At 38.3% G+C, this 15,933-nt stretch overlaps 1 protein-coding gene across 6 annotated transcripts in view; it reads left to right on the top strand.

The window, feature by feature from the left end:
* STXBP6 (syntaxin binding protein 6) overlaps positions 1 to 15,933 on the top strand; it is a 314,060-nt gene that overhangs the window by 155,688 nt on the left and 142,439 nt on the right. The window contains exon 1 of one of the 6 annotated variants that reach the window (XM_066277616.1): positions 10,000 to 10,160. The exons of the other annotated variants lie outside the window; for them this stretch is intronic. Within the exon in view, the coding sequence (XP_066133713.1) occupies positions 10,037 to 10,160 (124 nt within the window). The 5' untranslated portion in view covers positions 10,000 to 10,036. Of the gene's footprint in view, positions 1 to 9,999; positions 10,161 to 15,933 lie in introns of those variants that run through there. 6 annotated transcript variants of the gene reach the window in all.

Genomic DNA, 15,933 nt, shown 5'->3' with positions numbered 1-15,933 from the left:
TTATTTACATGGCAAGGGGGACTTTACAGATGTAGTTAAGGTTAAGGACCTTTTGAGATGAGACGATCCTGAGTTATCTGGTGGGCCTGATCTAATTGCATGAGTATGTAAAAGTGGACTCAGTCTTTTGTCAAAGGAAGATGTGACTGTGGAAGAAGAATCAATGAGACACAATGTGGCTGGCTGTCAAGATAGAGGGGTCAGGAACATAGGTAGATTCTAGAAGCTACAAAAAGCAAGGAAACGTATGCTCCCCATGTACTTCTGAAACGGAGTGAGACATGTAGACTATAATATAATATATTTGTCTTGTGTTAAGACGTTAAATCTGTGGTAATTTGTTATAACGGCAATAGAAAACTAATACAGGGTTGTTTCTACTTTTTTGGCTTTTATAATGCCACTATGAACATTTATATATAAGTATTTGTGTGAACATGTCTTCATTTTTCTTGTGTATCTACCTATAAGTGGAAGTGCTAAGTTCTATGGTAACTAAGTGTATATGACATTTCAAGTAAATGTCAAAGAGTTCGCTAAAGTGGGTGCACCATTTTTCATTTCCATCGGCAAATGTTTTCTCCACATCCTCATTAACACTTGTTAATACGTCCTTTTGATTTTAGTTATCCTAGTGGATGTCAAATGGTTATCTCATTGTGGTTTGATTTGTTATCTTTCTAGTAACTATCGATAATAAGGTCAATCATCTTTTCATGTGCTTATTGGCCATTTTTATATCTTTTTTGTAGAACTCTTTATTCAAATTTTTGTCCATTTTTAGAATTTTTTTATTGTTTTGTTATTCTTTATATATTCTGGATACAAATCCCTTATTAGAAATATGATTAGCAAATATTTTCTCGTACTCAACTGAATGTTGTCTTCTCACTTTATTGATGGTGTTCTTTTCAGCACAAAAGTTTTTAATTTTGATGAAGTCCTTTTATATTTTTCCTTTTATCTCATACTTTTAGTATCAAATCTAAGAAATTAAAGCCTGATCTAAGGTCACAAATGTTTATACCTGGATTTTTAAAAGTTTTACCTCTTACAGTTAAGTCTGTGATCCATTTTGAGTTAATTTTTGAAAGTATTCAGCTTCATTATTTTGCATGTGGATATCCAGTTTTTCTAGGATGTAGATGCCATTCATTTTTGGTTGAAAGTGTTAGTCCCTGTAGGTTATCTTTGCATGTCTATGATGCTGCTGGTGCTTGAAGAAGATTTGCTGTGCTGTTGACAGCCTTTTCTTCATCAGCGAAGAACGTGTAATGAGCCTCCCACAAGGGTTGCCAATACCTTATAACAAGTGTGAAAAATATAGGAAGTCAAACATACTTTTGACTACCACATCCTTTCAGCTTTCCTTCTAGATTTTGTTCTATTGCTGACAGTATGAATCCTTTCTACAAAAGCATTTTGTGAGTTGCCATGATCAGGAACAATGTTGAATAAGGATTTTAGTCTTACCTTTGTCTACTAATTTAGAGTTGCTCAAATTCTTAATACCCTGGAAATTACCAAATTCACCATGGGTGTATTTTCTTCCTCCTCTGGTTTTCTTTTGCTATGCTTCTGGAGCAGAGGTGGAGTTTTTTCAACTACTCCTAAATCATACACTGCTCTGTGCCATCCCTTACTGATTCATGACAGAATGACTCTGGAAAGTAGGGACGGTCTAGGAATGGTCGTGTTGGTGTTAACTATGCTAATTCCTAAGCTGGAGAGATCTTTATTCTGGAAAGAGTGGGTTTCCTGAAGCAGTGCTTCTCAAACTTGAATGTGGATGCATGTCTCCTGGAGATCTTTTCATTGTGTCTGGATAGAGCCTGAAAATCTACATTTCTAACAGTCTCCCGAGAATGCTGATGCTGTTGGTCCACAGATCACATTTTGAGAAGTAAAGTCCCCAGGGGTCAGAGATTCTAGGGGAAGGTATTGTGATCCTGACCCCGAGTTCTCCCTAAAATTCTCTGGAAAGAATAAAGTTTAATAAAAAGACAATACTCCCCTACCTCCTGCAAGACAAATAAACCTATTTTAGATATACTTCCACAACCCCTATTAGGTTGTTAAACTTTTCAAATATATGAAAATCAACCCTTAGAAAAATCTTTCTGTGACTAGTTATGCAGTTGCAGAGCTTGGATTTATATGCTCTAAAAGGTGGCAGGGTGATGTCCATGGGCTTTTAGTATATTACCCATGTCATGCCTCAGAAAGGTGTTTGCATGTGATTTATGTTTGGAGAACAGAGTCCAACCAGCTGTTTTAGTTATAGATTTCCTGTGATTTAAGAATGAAATGGGCTAAGACCCCTCCATCTGATCAGTCTTACTTTTCTCTAAGCTCAGTCAAGCTTTCATAGCAATTTAGGCAGGTATCACCCAACCCCCTTACCGTGCAACTCATTCAAATTCAGGTCATAGTTCTTGGAAGAGATTTTACCCTGAGTTGTACAGGGGAAACTAGTCGCTTCTGAGCAGGATATATATCTAAATACTAGCTTTTTTCTGTTTTCCCTGGTAGTTAATTCAAAATCAGAGTTACCTATCATATTATCAACAATTATATGGTCATTGCCTTTTTGTTGTTGTTGTTCACATTTTATCTATTTTGTATTGTAAAACATAGCCCAGGGAGAGAAAGGGGCAGAGACCAATTGGTTGATTTACTAATTTATTTATTTATTCTACCTTCACCTGATAATGACTATTTATCAGAGCTGGATTAGAATGAGTTGAATAGCATGGGCGTACAAACTGCTTGGGAGGGAGAGAAACAAGAGGAAAACTGTTTATATAAATATAACATGATGTCACAGTTTATGCTAACTTCTGTAAGTTTTTTTTTTTTTGTATCTTTCTGAAGTTGGAAACGGGGAGGCAGTCAAACAGACTCTCACATGCACCTGACAGGGATCCACCCGACATGCCCTCCAGGGGGCGACACTCCGCCCATTTGGGGCGTCACTCTGATGCAATCAGAGCCATTCTAGTGCCTGAGGCAGAGGCCACAGAGCCATCCTCAGCACCTGGGCAAACTCTGCTCCAATGGAGCCTTGGCTGCAGGAGGGGAAGAGAGAGACAGAGAGGAAGGAGAGGGGGAGGGGTGGAGAAGCAGATGGGCACTTCTTCTGTGTGCCCTGGCCAGGAATTGAACCCAGGACTCCCGCATGCCAGGCCGATGCTCTACCACTAAGCCAACCGGCCAGGGCCTAACTTCTATAAGTTTTAACTTTAAAAATGTGTTGATAACTTAGCTTCCTCACTAGAAGAATAAAGCAAAGTAAAAATTTGTAGTTCCCCTTACTAAACTATATTCAAAAATCCAAATTACTTACCTAATATGTTGTTCTTGTTAAGTAAAAACCAGTTCCTTATGGTGGCTGGCTTAGGATAAAATAGAACTATAATTGCAATAGTAATAGTTATCATCATAATACTAGTAATACCAATGAAAGTAATAATTGTGTTGCATTGTTTTAGTAGTGGAGGATCTGAGCCCCACAGCATGTATACAATTCTGGGTGACTCAGTAGACCATTTGCTTGGCATCTTCTTGGCTGCTTGGCTCTTAAAAAACCTCAGTTCTCCCACTAGCTAAGGGAATTATATCAGAGTGATTTGGGACCATAATGGAAATGAAAGAATTTGCAAAGCCATCTCCGCTGTGCTTTTATCTCAATCCAGTCATTTCTGTTCTATCTCTGTGCTGAAGTTGTTACAGAAATGCAGTGAGCTCCCAAGTCTGGCCACTTTAGACAGTAATGATGTAAAAGGCAATTGTGTACTTTTGTTAAGCTCTGAGAAACATGACAAATTGTTCTCATCCGTGATTCCTGTCTCTCCTCCTTGAAAAAGACAGTGTTGACCCAACCACTGTGATAAATCACTTCTGGTGGTAATGGTGAAGTGGAAGGAGACTGATGTTTTGCATGCACCTAACCTGCTGCCTGGTCTTTATGTTTGAAACAGTCAAGGAAATAACCTTCTGAAAATGAGCAAAAACTGTTAAGCTAAGAGCTACACCCATGGAAATGTATGAAAATTCTAAAATGCGAAAGCAAATCCTAAAATTTGTAAAAGTGAGCTCATGAATCTTGAGTCATCATTGCAGATATTCATCAGAGAATTATTCACAGGCCAGTCTTCTAATGTACACTTTAACTGCAAAAGTTAAGAACAGGACAGAGTCTTTATGACGACTGATACTAGATTATGGAAGAGAGAAACCTTTGCAGAGCCAGGGCTGTAAGGTGTGGGCGCCCTAGTGCACAGGATAGTCTCATGTGGTCTTTTTTTTTTCTCTTTATTTATTTATTTTTTTTACAGAGACTGAGAGAGAGAGTCAGAGGGATTGATAGGGACAGACATACAGGAACAGAGAGAGATGAGAAGCATCAATCATTAGTTTTTCGTTGCGACAGCTTAGTTGTTCATTGATTGTCCTCTCATATTTGCTTTGACCATGGGCCTTCAGCAGACTGAGTAACCCCTTGCTTGAGCCAGCGACCTTGGGTTCAAGCTTATGAGCTTTGCTCAAACCAGATGAGCCCACGCTCAAGCTGGCGACCTTGGGGTCTCAAACCTGGGTCCTCCACATCCCAGTCCGATGTTCTATCCACTGTGCCACCACCTGGTCAGGCTCATGCAGTCTTTAAATGAGGAAAGAAAGGGATAAATACATTCTTTAGGAAGGGAGAAGACAGTATAGTCAGCCTGTCTTTGAAGATGTATAATTGTTGTGTAAGTTCATAGATTTTTCTTCCATTCACTTATTAAGGACAGTATGAGAAATCATTTGCACTAGCTGGTATTTTGAAGTTCAGTTAAACAAAGCAAAATAAAAAGCTAAACATTTGATTATCTAGCTAAGATGCAAACTTCACATTTTAATCTTGTGATTGAGAGTATATAAAATGGTGTCATACCTATGATTAATGAAGCAGTAATAAACGATTGCACTAAATCATAAGAGAAGCATCAAGCAGAACTTTAAAATCCATCTTGCGACCAAAACTTGGGAGATAGTCCTGGAATGATTAATTAGAAAAATATTGACCTCAGCCACCAGAGATTAAGGTGCCTATAAAATAAAATCCATGAGAAAAAAATAACTTCATTTTTTTTGCATCACATTGGCATATTTTCTGATACCAGCTTTAGAGTCTGTTGCCAAATGACAATGAAAGATGATGCATAATTTGTTTAAGGCTCATCTAAAGAATGACATGTTGACATCAAAACCAAGGCACAGCAGAAGACACGGAAGGTCACACTGCCTTTCGACGACTGTGATTCTTGACCTGCCTCTTCAAACCCCTTCCCTAGAGAAGAAACATTATTTTTCTATGTCCTGGTGACCTCCTTATCCTATTTCCACTTCCTTGCTGGTGCTTTTTTGAGCTTGGTAAAATGTGAACCAAGGCGGTAGCGTTTTTTCAAAGAATTAAAGTATATATTTTACCACTCATTGTTTTTTAATGAATGTTTTAAAACACAAGGTTAAACATGGAAATTCTACACTACAGCAAAGCGTTCACTTTTAAAATTGTTTCAGGAAATTCCAGTGAAAGATTAATTGCCTTAAAGACTTTCTCTTCTCCCAGCATACTCCTGAGCTGGGGTGCTAAATGAGGCTAGAGTCGTTCTCTTCTCAAAGTAGCCCAGGACCCTCATGAAGATGACCTTTCCTTTATAAAGTGGTCCTCCCCTCCTTTATCAGGACTGTGGCTCCTCAGCAAGGAGGAACTGGTTCCCCTCTGGCCAGTGAAGGAGTGAATGACCATAATGGTTGTGCTACTTGTTGGAAGACCCTCAATGGAAGTTCTACACAGCATCTTAGGATATTTTGAGTTTCTTACTCTTTAAAGATTCTGAAAATTACTCCCTAAATGCACATATCTCCTGGCAATGTTGGTGTTTGCAGCATTAATATTGGGCACATAACTCAGGATTTCAAAGAAGAAATTATATAAATAAGAATAAAACCTCAACCTCCAATTAATCTAGTGCCGGCCTCTCAAAATATATCTGTGGTAAAGTACCCATTTTCTAAATTTCCAGTTCATTTCAATCACTGCTTTAATAAAATAGAGTAAAAATAAATTCATAGGAAACTCAAATGAAAAAGGACAAGTCTATATTTTAAAAAATGGTATTAGATTCAACAGTCATCAAATTACTCTGTCCAAATTCTCAGAAGTTTCTAAATGCTCTATGTCAGTTTTTGGTCTTACTGAAGAACAGGACCAGATAGCACAGCTTATAGTCTATACTTGGAGTAGCACTCAAATTTACTCACTTGTATCTGTTGCCATTCCAAGTTTTATTTATTTTTAGCAAGAGAGTGATAGAAAAGAGAGGTAGAGAGATGAGAAGCATCAACTCATAGTTGCAGCACTAATCATTGTTCACTGTTTGCTTTTCATACCAAGTATTATTATTTTTTAAAGTAATTATTGGTTAAACCTTTAGATAAAATGTACATTTAAGACAAGGCTATCTTTTCAGTAGGTGGAAGTAAGTCTAAATTGCAAGCTACTATACATCGTTAAATAGTTGCAGAAGATCTTAACAATTACTTGGCAAACACTGGTTGCTGCATTTCACATTTCTTTGGATTATGTTCCTATCACCCCATTAGAAATCTCACCCGGTCACTTCTCCCTACCACAGTACCAAATGGTGCTACCAAAGTGATTTTCAATAACATCCATCCAGATGCCTTTTAGATCCTAATATAGTTTTTAAAATCTTGAATTCTTTAATTGAAAACACTAAACTGGAACCTTAATTTTGTTTAAAACTGTTTTTAAGGCTTGACCTGTGGTGGTGCAGTGGATAAAGTGTCGACCTGGAAATGCTGAGGTCGCCGGTTCGAAACCCTGGGCTTGCCTGGTCACGGCACATATGGGAGTTGATGCTTCCTGCTCCTCCCCCCTTCTCTCTCTCTCTCTCTCTTTCTCTCTCTCCTCTAAAGTGAATAAAAAAAAAACAAAAAACTGTTTTTAAGGCTATAGGTAAATAATCACATTAAATTCTAATATAGCCTGACCTGTGGTGGCGCAGTGGATAAAGCATCGACCTGGAAATGCTGAGGTTGCCGGATCGAAACCCTGGGCTTGCCTGGTCAAGGCACATATGGGAGTTGATGCCTCCAGCTCCTCCCCCCTTCTCTCTCTCTGTCTCTCTCTCCTCTCTCTCCCTCTCTGTCTCTCCTCTCTCTCTCCTCTCTAAAATGAATAAATAAAATAAAATTAAAAATTAAAAAAAAATTCTAATATCATTTCGATCTCAAGCAGTTAAAAAAGGTTTCAGTTCCATGAGTTCCTTGTTAAAATTGGGCACATATAAATACAGCAATACTTATGCAGAATAACCAGCTTAATGGATTCCCATATTAGATACCATCTGCCGCTGGTGGTTAGCCAAGCTTCTCTTCCCATGGCACCGGTTGAACAAGCTGGTAACATTTTTTTTAATGATATTATTATTTTTTTTTATTCATTTTAGAGAGGAGGAGAGAAAGAGAGGGAGGCAGATCGAGAGAGAGAAGGGGGCAGGAGCAGGAAGCATCAACTCCCATATGTGCCTTGACCAGGCAAGCCCAGGGTTTTGAACCGGCGACCTCAGTGTTCCAGGTCGACACTTTATCCACTGTGCCACCGCAGGTCAGGCCAAGCTGGTAACATTTAACGTGGAAAAACCTCAATGTGGTGCAGTTGCTGTCTTACAGTATTTGGAGGGCTGCCACATGACGGGAGTACACACAGACCAGTGGGTACGAGTCAACAGAGAGGCTGATTTCAATTAAATGAAGGACCTCCAAACATGCGCACACATACATTTAGAGGAAGAGAAAGAACTAAAGAACTCATCTGGTCTTCTTCAGCCATGCGAGATCCTCTGCTTCAGATAAGGCTGCTGGGGTGAGGATGATAATAGAATTAAAATTTGGAATACTCCAAAGTATGGGGGAAGACCTTGTCAATGGAAGAAAGGGATCATGAAGCAGGACTGCTAAGTGAATGTCTGACTATTGGGTTGTTTGGGAAGGGTACTTATGCTTTGGATGCACATTAGTCTGCATGACTACTAAGGTGTTTTCCATCTTTAAGAAGCTGAGATTGGCAGGTTCTGGTATCTATAATGGAGACATCATACTGCTTGGTTTCACTATTATTATTTTTATAGTAATATAGCTTAAACCTATTGAAAAGAACATTGAGATTCACTATCTTGCCATATTTGCTCCATCTCTCTCTCTCTCTTTTTTTTAATATTATGGATATAGCTAAAGACTTCCCACCACCATTCCATTCTTTCCTTCCCAGAAGTGACCACTGAATTGTTTGGAAATTCTTTGTTGTGAGATGCAAGGAATTTTGTTTTTACTTTCTGTCTTTTTTCACAGACATGGAAATTCTGGGTGGTGATATTTTAACATCTCTGGCATTAGCCATAGAATTACAAGGTTTGAGGGCTTTGTAGGACTTATGTTGTTAAGCACAGGCTCCAGTAACTAATTATCATATAGATGTGTTTTCTAGGCCTATGATCTGCTAACTCATTTAAAATTGTGAGTTGCGAAGTTTACCCTGATTAAAGACACAGATTTTAACACCACAAATGCTATCCATAACCTCTTTAATGGTAGACAGACCCAGAGAGACAAGATACTATGATAATCACACATTCATTCATATAATTGCCTTATTCAATTTTTATCCGGTCAATAGATCAGTGTTTAAAGGGCAGACTCTGTATTAGCTACTGTCCTGGGCTTTGGGATTACCAACACAGACAAAAACCCCTGCTTTCATCAAGATGGCCATCTAGTTGTGAGAAGATAAACAAATAGAAAAAAGTCAGGCAGAGAAGAAATATGTTTTATGGAGAACTATAAAACAGAGTAGGTAAGAAAGGAGTATGGGTTAGGGGCAGGAGTTATCTGTTTTATTTTTGATAGTCAGTGAATGACTCACTAATATGGGGACATGTGAGCAGTGGCCTCCAGGACACAACAGACAAGATACTATGCATATCAGGGCAAGAGGTATTCAGCAGTCAGGTGGAGTGATCTTCAAGTGGGAATACACTTTGCCTGGGAACAGTTGCTAGGTCATGTGGATGAGTGGTGTGAGCTGGGGGCGAGCAGTAGAAGATGTGATGAGAAGTCACAGTTGCTCCTTAAAATAGTCCGTTGGTAGAGCTAATGCAGGTGTTATTATACCCGTCTTTACACTTGAGGAAACTAAGGCCTAAATAGTATGACTTGCTCAAGGTCACACTTGCTGGTTGATGATAGGACCAGGACTAGCATATCTCCTGTGTTCTAGAATATTGTTTTTCCAGGTACCGTAACTTTATTATCTAATATAGTAGGACTTAGAAGAACATAGTCTGGATTTAGGCTTTATAACTGATTCTTTGGTCAAACTGCATAAAATCCCTGGACATCAGTTTCTGGCATCTGTAGAACAAGGGAAATCAAATTCCGGGTTGTTGTGAGATCCAGACAGGAGAGTGTACATTGCCATGTGAACTGCAAAGCTCTCCGCACACCATGTGCTGGCAGAGCTAACAGCATCTGTGCCAGGGTGACTAGCAAGCTTGAAATTTGTAAATCAACCTTTTTCAAAGCCAAGCCAATGTAATTAATGTGTAGCACTTCGGGTTGTATAGATGCCCCATATTCTGATTTTTTCAAGATTCATAGAAGTAAAGTTAAATGCAGATTCTAGCAGAATTCAGTGATTCTGCATCTCCTTTCCTGCTTGTCCCTAAAGATAACACAGAAATGTAAATACAGTTTGATGTATTTAGCTGGCACTGTTCTACATCTGTGTCTTTTACCTATTTCTATTTTAAGTGCATTTTCCTTTGTAATTTCTTGTTTCCTTTTATGTTCTGCCAAATCCCATTAACTTGTCCTTGAGCTGTGTAATCTAGAGTTTAGCTGCTGTGGGTGATGGGGTTTGCTGGAGTGAAACCTGGCTGCGGAGAGTGAACATAGCTCCTTTCTGTAAATGCGGCTGCTCAGCCCAGCCTCTGGCTTCTTGAGGGCTGTTAAATCTCCTGAAAGAAGCTGCTGGCCTGGTGGTCCTGGAACATCTTGTGGCTTAGAGGAAATTAGGAGTTCACCAACTTCAGGTCTGTTTTGGTCTGAGTAATAGGGGAAGGACCATTTGTGGAGGCAGACCTGGCAGAAGGGATAGAACATTTGATGCAATTAAGCGACCAAAAAATAACAAAAGGTTGTTGTGGCTGGTGCACAGTGGGAATAGAGAAGACATGAGATTGAGGGGGTGGGTAGGCCCTTGTCAGCCATCATATGGAGCTTAGTTTTCAAATGGATAGTGGGACATGGGGGACAGTTTTTAAGCAGACATGACATGACATGTTTTACATTCTTGCTACCAGGAAACAAACAGGGTGATAGTGTGCACCACTTAGGCAGTGCATGCACAGGTCCAGGGGTTATACAACTAGCTATGGTCAAATGGAAGCCTTGCAGTGGTATTGGAGTCAGAAAATATCTTGAGCTGGCACTAACAAGTGTTGTTAATAGCTTGAGTTGGCAGGATGGTTAAGAAAAAAAAATCAAGGATCTGGTATAAGCAACTGAGTGAATTAGTGATTCCATTTATTGTAAAGGTGAAAGACAAGGAGGTGTGGATTAGGAAAGCCTGGGGAAGGGAAGAAGTAGCAAATCAATGATGCTGTTTGGCCATGTTATGTTCAAGAGCCTGATGATAGACACCCAAGTGGAGTTGTTGGTAGAAGGTTGCAGTCCGGAGCTCAGGGAGATGTGGCCTGGTTATACAGACTTGGGATGCCTTAGCACTGAAGTGGTATTTAAAGTAATACAACAGATGATTGAGATCACAGAGGACAGCCATGACGAACTTTAATTTGAGGGCCAGAGGAAAATGAAGCAGAGTGCTGAACCACCGGTGTTCATACTAAGTAGCGCCTTCACTAGAGGGAGTCTATAAGCAGATTCATATGGAAAATATTTTATAGCAAAACAATCCTTTAAAATGTATAAATCCAATGACTGAAAAAATAAGATGGCAGGTAAAAAAAGGAAACATCCTGAAATATACAATATTCTGAATTTGGAAATCTCCAAGCATACAGAACTCAATATATTTTCTGGAAACAAAAGAAGGCAATCAGTGTCAGTTGAAACAATGGCTGTTTTTAACCTGTTGAATGGATTGCTGTATATAAAAATTATTAAAATGACCTCATAAAAAAGACTAAGAAAAATGTATACCATATACCTGCCAGATTTTGAAATTTTTAATGCATTGTAGAATATCATTAATATATCGTATATTTTAACCTTGCATATTTTTAATATAAAGGATCAATATTTATGCAAATTTAAAAGTAGCTTATACATCATTTTATACTAGTAAGTTTTGGATTGAGATGAGTAGAGATCATTTTCAGACTCTCTAAATAAAGGGCTAGAATTGTCATTTATAGGCTTTTTAGAGAAAACCTGATTTGGAACAATGAATAAACATCTTTAATCAAAATGCATTCATCTTCTAGGGAAATTCTATGATTAAGAAATGATAATGAACCTGACCTGTGGTGGCGCAGTGGATAAAGCGTCGACCTGGAATGGTGAGGTCACCACTTTGAAACCCTGCACTTGTCTGGTCAAGGCACATATAGGAGTTGATGCTTCCTGCTCCTCTCCCCTTTATCTCTCTCTCTCTCTCTCTCTCTCTCACTCTCCTCTCTAAAATGAATAAATAAATAAATAATAAAAAAGGTAAAAAAATGATAATGAGAAATAGCTGACAGGTATTCTGTGTGTATGTGTGCATTTCTATTTAAAGTCAGGCTTCCATAACTACTCCTTACTACAGTAGATATGAGGATTTCTGTGGCGCACAATTGGTCTCCCATTGTACCTTGACTCCATGTGCTACAAAGGTTGTGTGTGCCTGTTCATGGGTGCGGGAGCAAAAAGCTATGTGAGCTTCATGTGCACACAGGGCCTATGTTCGTCCCACATGTGTATCCTCTGAGGTTTTATTTAGGACCTGACACATAAAAAGTAAAGTATTTGTTTGTTGGATTAAATGAAAAAACAATGTTATAGATATGACGGTGGTTCCAGCTGAGAGAGGCTTGTCCAGCATGTGAAACTGGACAACTCATAGGCTGTCTTCCTCCTCTGGCAGTTTTGCTCCATAGGCTCCATGTTGTTTATAGATTAAACAGCCAACAGCCAACTTCCTATAGGTTCTCAAGATTTTCTTCACTAGACAGACTGGGACAAAAGAGCAAAGGACCAGCATCTTTGGGTAGGGAGTGTGCATAGCAAGATTCCAGATTCAACAATTACGTATTGACTATCTACTGTATTCCAGGCGCTTTGTGATCAGTTCTCATGTTCCTCGTGTAAGAAAGCACTCCTATAAAGAGATATTAATAGGCCATTTTACCGATGAGCAAGCTGAAACTTAAAAAAGGTAAATAACTTCACTTAAAGCTACCTTGTGTAAAGGCATGCATGAAATTTGACCTCAAGTCTCCTGACGTTTAAGCCACCACAGGACTTTAACCCAAAAAAGTAGATAGTTTAGTCTTAATCTTGTTTGAGGTGGTTTCTCATATGTTTCTTTTGGTCTCTAATACAAAATTTATACAAGTCATGACAGATTCAAATAAATTACTGAATTTTCTATTTGGAAAGAATACCTTTATATGTGGGGAATTGAGGCCCAGAGACATTGCATGATTACCCATGGCTACATTGCAAATGGTAGCAAAGCCAAGGCTCAAACCCTCAGCCTAGAGTCTTTCAGTATCTTCTTTAATAACCAATATGCGACCAGGATGGTAGCTTTCCAGTGGCTGGCTGGTCAAACAGACCTTCTCTAGATGCACAAAAGGGTATGAGAGCAGTGGGCTCCTATCAGCTTAGACAGGATGACCTAACCATGTAGGTGCAGGGTTGTAGTGAGATATAGTCACCTATATTATTCACATAACACCATACAATGACTTTGGATCTGTGTTTGAATTGGAGATGTGGGATTTGGGAAATGTGCCTCATTTTAATTCCTGAATTCTGTTAGTTCTAAGAGTAATGCTCCTGGTGCCAAGGTTCTCGCATCCTTTGCCTGTGCCCTGCAGCCAGCCCTTGAGCTATGTAACAAAATGTCATTGTTCTTGCTCCAAAGGGACCGTATCATAACCTGTTTAGATTTTGTCAGACAAACTGTCATAGTGCAGCAAAGAGAACAGAGATTTGGTTGGGATGAGAGAGGGAAGCAGAGTTGGAAAAATAAAACTAGTATACATGTGTACAGGCCCTTTTATAAACATCCTCATTTAAGCCTAGCAAATATTTTGTGAAATAATATTTATAGATGGGAACATTGAAAGTCAATGATGTTATATAGTTTATCCAAGTTTATAAGAGAAATGAATGATGCAACTTTGCTTTAAACCTGGGTTTCTACTTTGAAGTTCATATTCTTTTTATCTGTCTTATTCCCTAAGGTTATGTTCCTAAGATATAGATAAAAAATAAATCATTCTTATTTTGTATATATTTTTTATACAATAGAGAGATCTCACATTGGATGTTCTAGTTATCTGACTGAACTTTTTTTTTTTTTTTTTTTTTTTATAATTTTATTTTTTTAATGGGGTGACATCAATAAATCAGGATACGTATATTCAAAGATAACAAGTCCAGGTTATCTTGTCGTTCAATTATGTTGCATACCCACCACCCAAAGTCAGATTGTCCTCTGTCACCTTCTATCTTGTTTTCTTTGTGCCCCTCCCACCCCCTATCCCTCTCCCATTCCCCCCTCCCCTCCGTAACCACCACACTCTTATCAATGTCTCTTAGTTTTACTATTATGTCCCACCTACGTATGGAATAATACAGTTCCTGTTTTTTTCTGATTTACTTATTTCGCTTCGTATCATGTTATCAAGATCCCACCATTTTGCTGTAAATGTTCCGATGTCATCATTTCTTATGGCTGAGTAGTATTCCATAGTGTATATGTGCCACATCTTCTTTATCCAGTCATCTACTGATGGGCTTTTTGGTTGTTTCCATGTCCTGGCCACTGTGAACAATGCTGCAATGAACATGGGGCTGCATGTGTCTTTACGTATCAATGTTTCTGAGTTTTGGGGATATATACCCAGTAGAGGGATTGCTGGGTCATAAGGTAGTTCTATTTGCAGTTTTTTGAGGAACCACCATACTTTCTTCCATAATGGTTGTACTACTTTACATTCCCACCAACAGTGTATGAGGGTTCCTTTTTCTCCACAGCCTCTCCAACATTTGCTATTACCTGACTTGCTAATAACAGCTAATCGAACAGGTGTGAGGTGGTATCTCATTGCCGTTTTGATTTGCATTTCTCTAATAGCTAAAGAAGATGAGCATCTTTTCATATATCTGTTGGCCATTTGTATTTCTTCCTGTGAGAAGTGTCTATTCATATCCTCTTCCCATTTTTTTATTGGATTGTTTGTTTGTTTGTTGTTGAGTTTTATGAGTTCTTTGTATATTTTGGATATTAGGCCCTTATCTGAGCTGTTGTTTGAAAATATCATTTCCCATTTAGTTGGCTTTCTGTTTATTTTGTTATCAGTTTCCCTTGCTGAGCAAAAACTTCTTAGTCTGATGTAGTCCTATTCATTAATTTTTGCCTTCACTTCTCTTGCCATTGGAGTCAAATTCATAAAATGCTCTTTAAAACCCAGGTCCATGAGTTGAGTACCTATGTCTTCTTCTATGTACTTAATTGTTTCAGGTCTTATGTTTAGATCTTTGATCCATTTTGAGTTAATTTTTGTACAGGGGGAGAGACTGTAGTCCAGTTTCATTCTTTTGCATGTGGCTTTCCAGTTTTCCCAGCACCATTTATTGAAGAGGCTTTCTTTTCTCCATTGTGTGTTGTTGGCCCCTTTATCAAAAATTATTTGACTATATATATGTGGTTTTATTTCTGGACTTTCTATTCTGTTCCATTGGTCTGAGTGTCTATTTTTCTGCCAATACCATGCTGTTTTGATTGTCGTGGCCCTATAATAGAGTTTGAAGTCAGGTATTGTTATGCCCCCAGCTTCATTCTTTTTCTTTAGGATTGCTTTGGCTATTCGGGATTTTTTATAATTCCATATAAATCTGATGATTTTTTGCTCTATTTCTTTAAAAAATGTCATTGGAATTTTGATGGGAATTGCATTAAATTTGTATATTGCTTTGGGTAATATAGCCATCTTGATTATATTTATTCTTCCTAGCCAAGAACAAGGTATATTCTTCCATCTCATTATATCTTTTTCGATTTCCCTTAACAATGGTTTATAGTTTTCATTATATAAGTCCTTTACATTCTTTGTTATGTTTATTCCTAAGTATTTTATTTTTTTTGTTGCAATCGTGAAGGGGATTATTCTTTTGAGTTCCTTCTCAGTTGTTTCATTGTTGGCATATAGAAAGGCTATTGACTTCTGTATGTTAATTTTGTATCCTGCGACCTTACTGTATTGGCTTATTGTTTCTAGTAGTCTTTTTGTGGATTCTTTGGGGTTTTCGATGTATAGGACCATATCATCTGCAAAAAGTGATACCTTTACTTCTTCTTTTCCGATATGGATGCCTTTTATTTCTTTGTCTTGTCTGATTGCTCTGGCTAGAACCTCTAGTACCACATTAAATAAGAGTGGAGAGAGTGGACAACCCTGTCTTGTTCCTGATTTAAGGGGGAAAGCCTTCAGTTTAGTGCCATTTAATATGATGTTAGCTGATGGTTTATCATATATGGCCTTTATCATGTTGAGATATTTTCCTTCTATACCCATTTTGTTGAGAGTCTTAAACATAAAATTGTGTTGTATTTTATCGAAAGCCTTTTCT

Source organism: Saccopteryx bilineata, chromosome 4, assembly GCF_036850765.1.
Source record: "Saccopteryx bilineata isolate mSacBil1 chromosome 4, mSacBil1_pri_phased_curated, whole genome shotgun sequence".
Classification (NCBI taxonomy): domain Eukaryota; kingdom Metazoa; phylum Chordata; class Mammalia; order Chiroptera; family Emballonuridae; genus Saccopteryx; species Saccopteryx bilineata.
The sequence above is the reverse complement of the archived record's forward strand: the minus strand, read 5'-3'. Positions and strand labels throughout refer to the sequence as shown.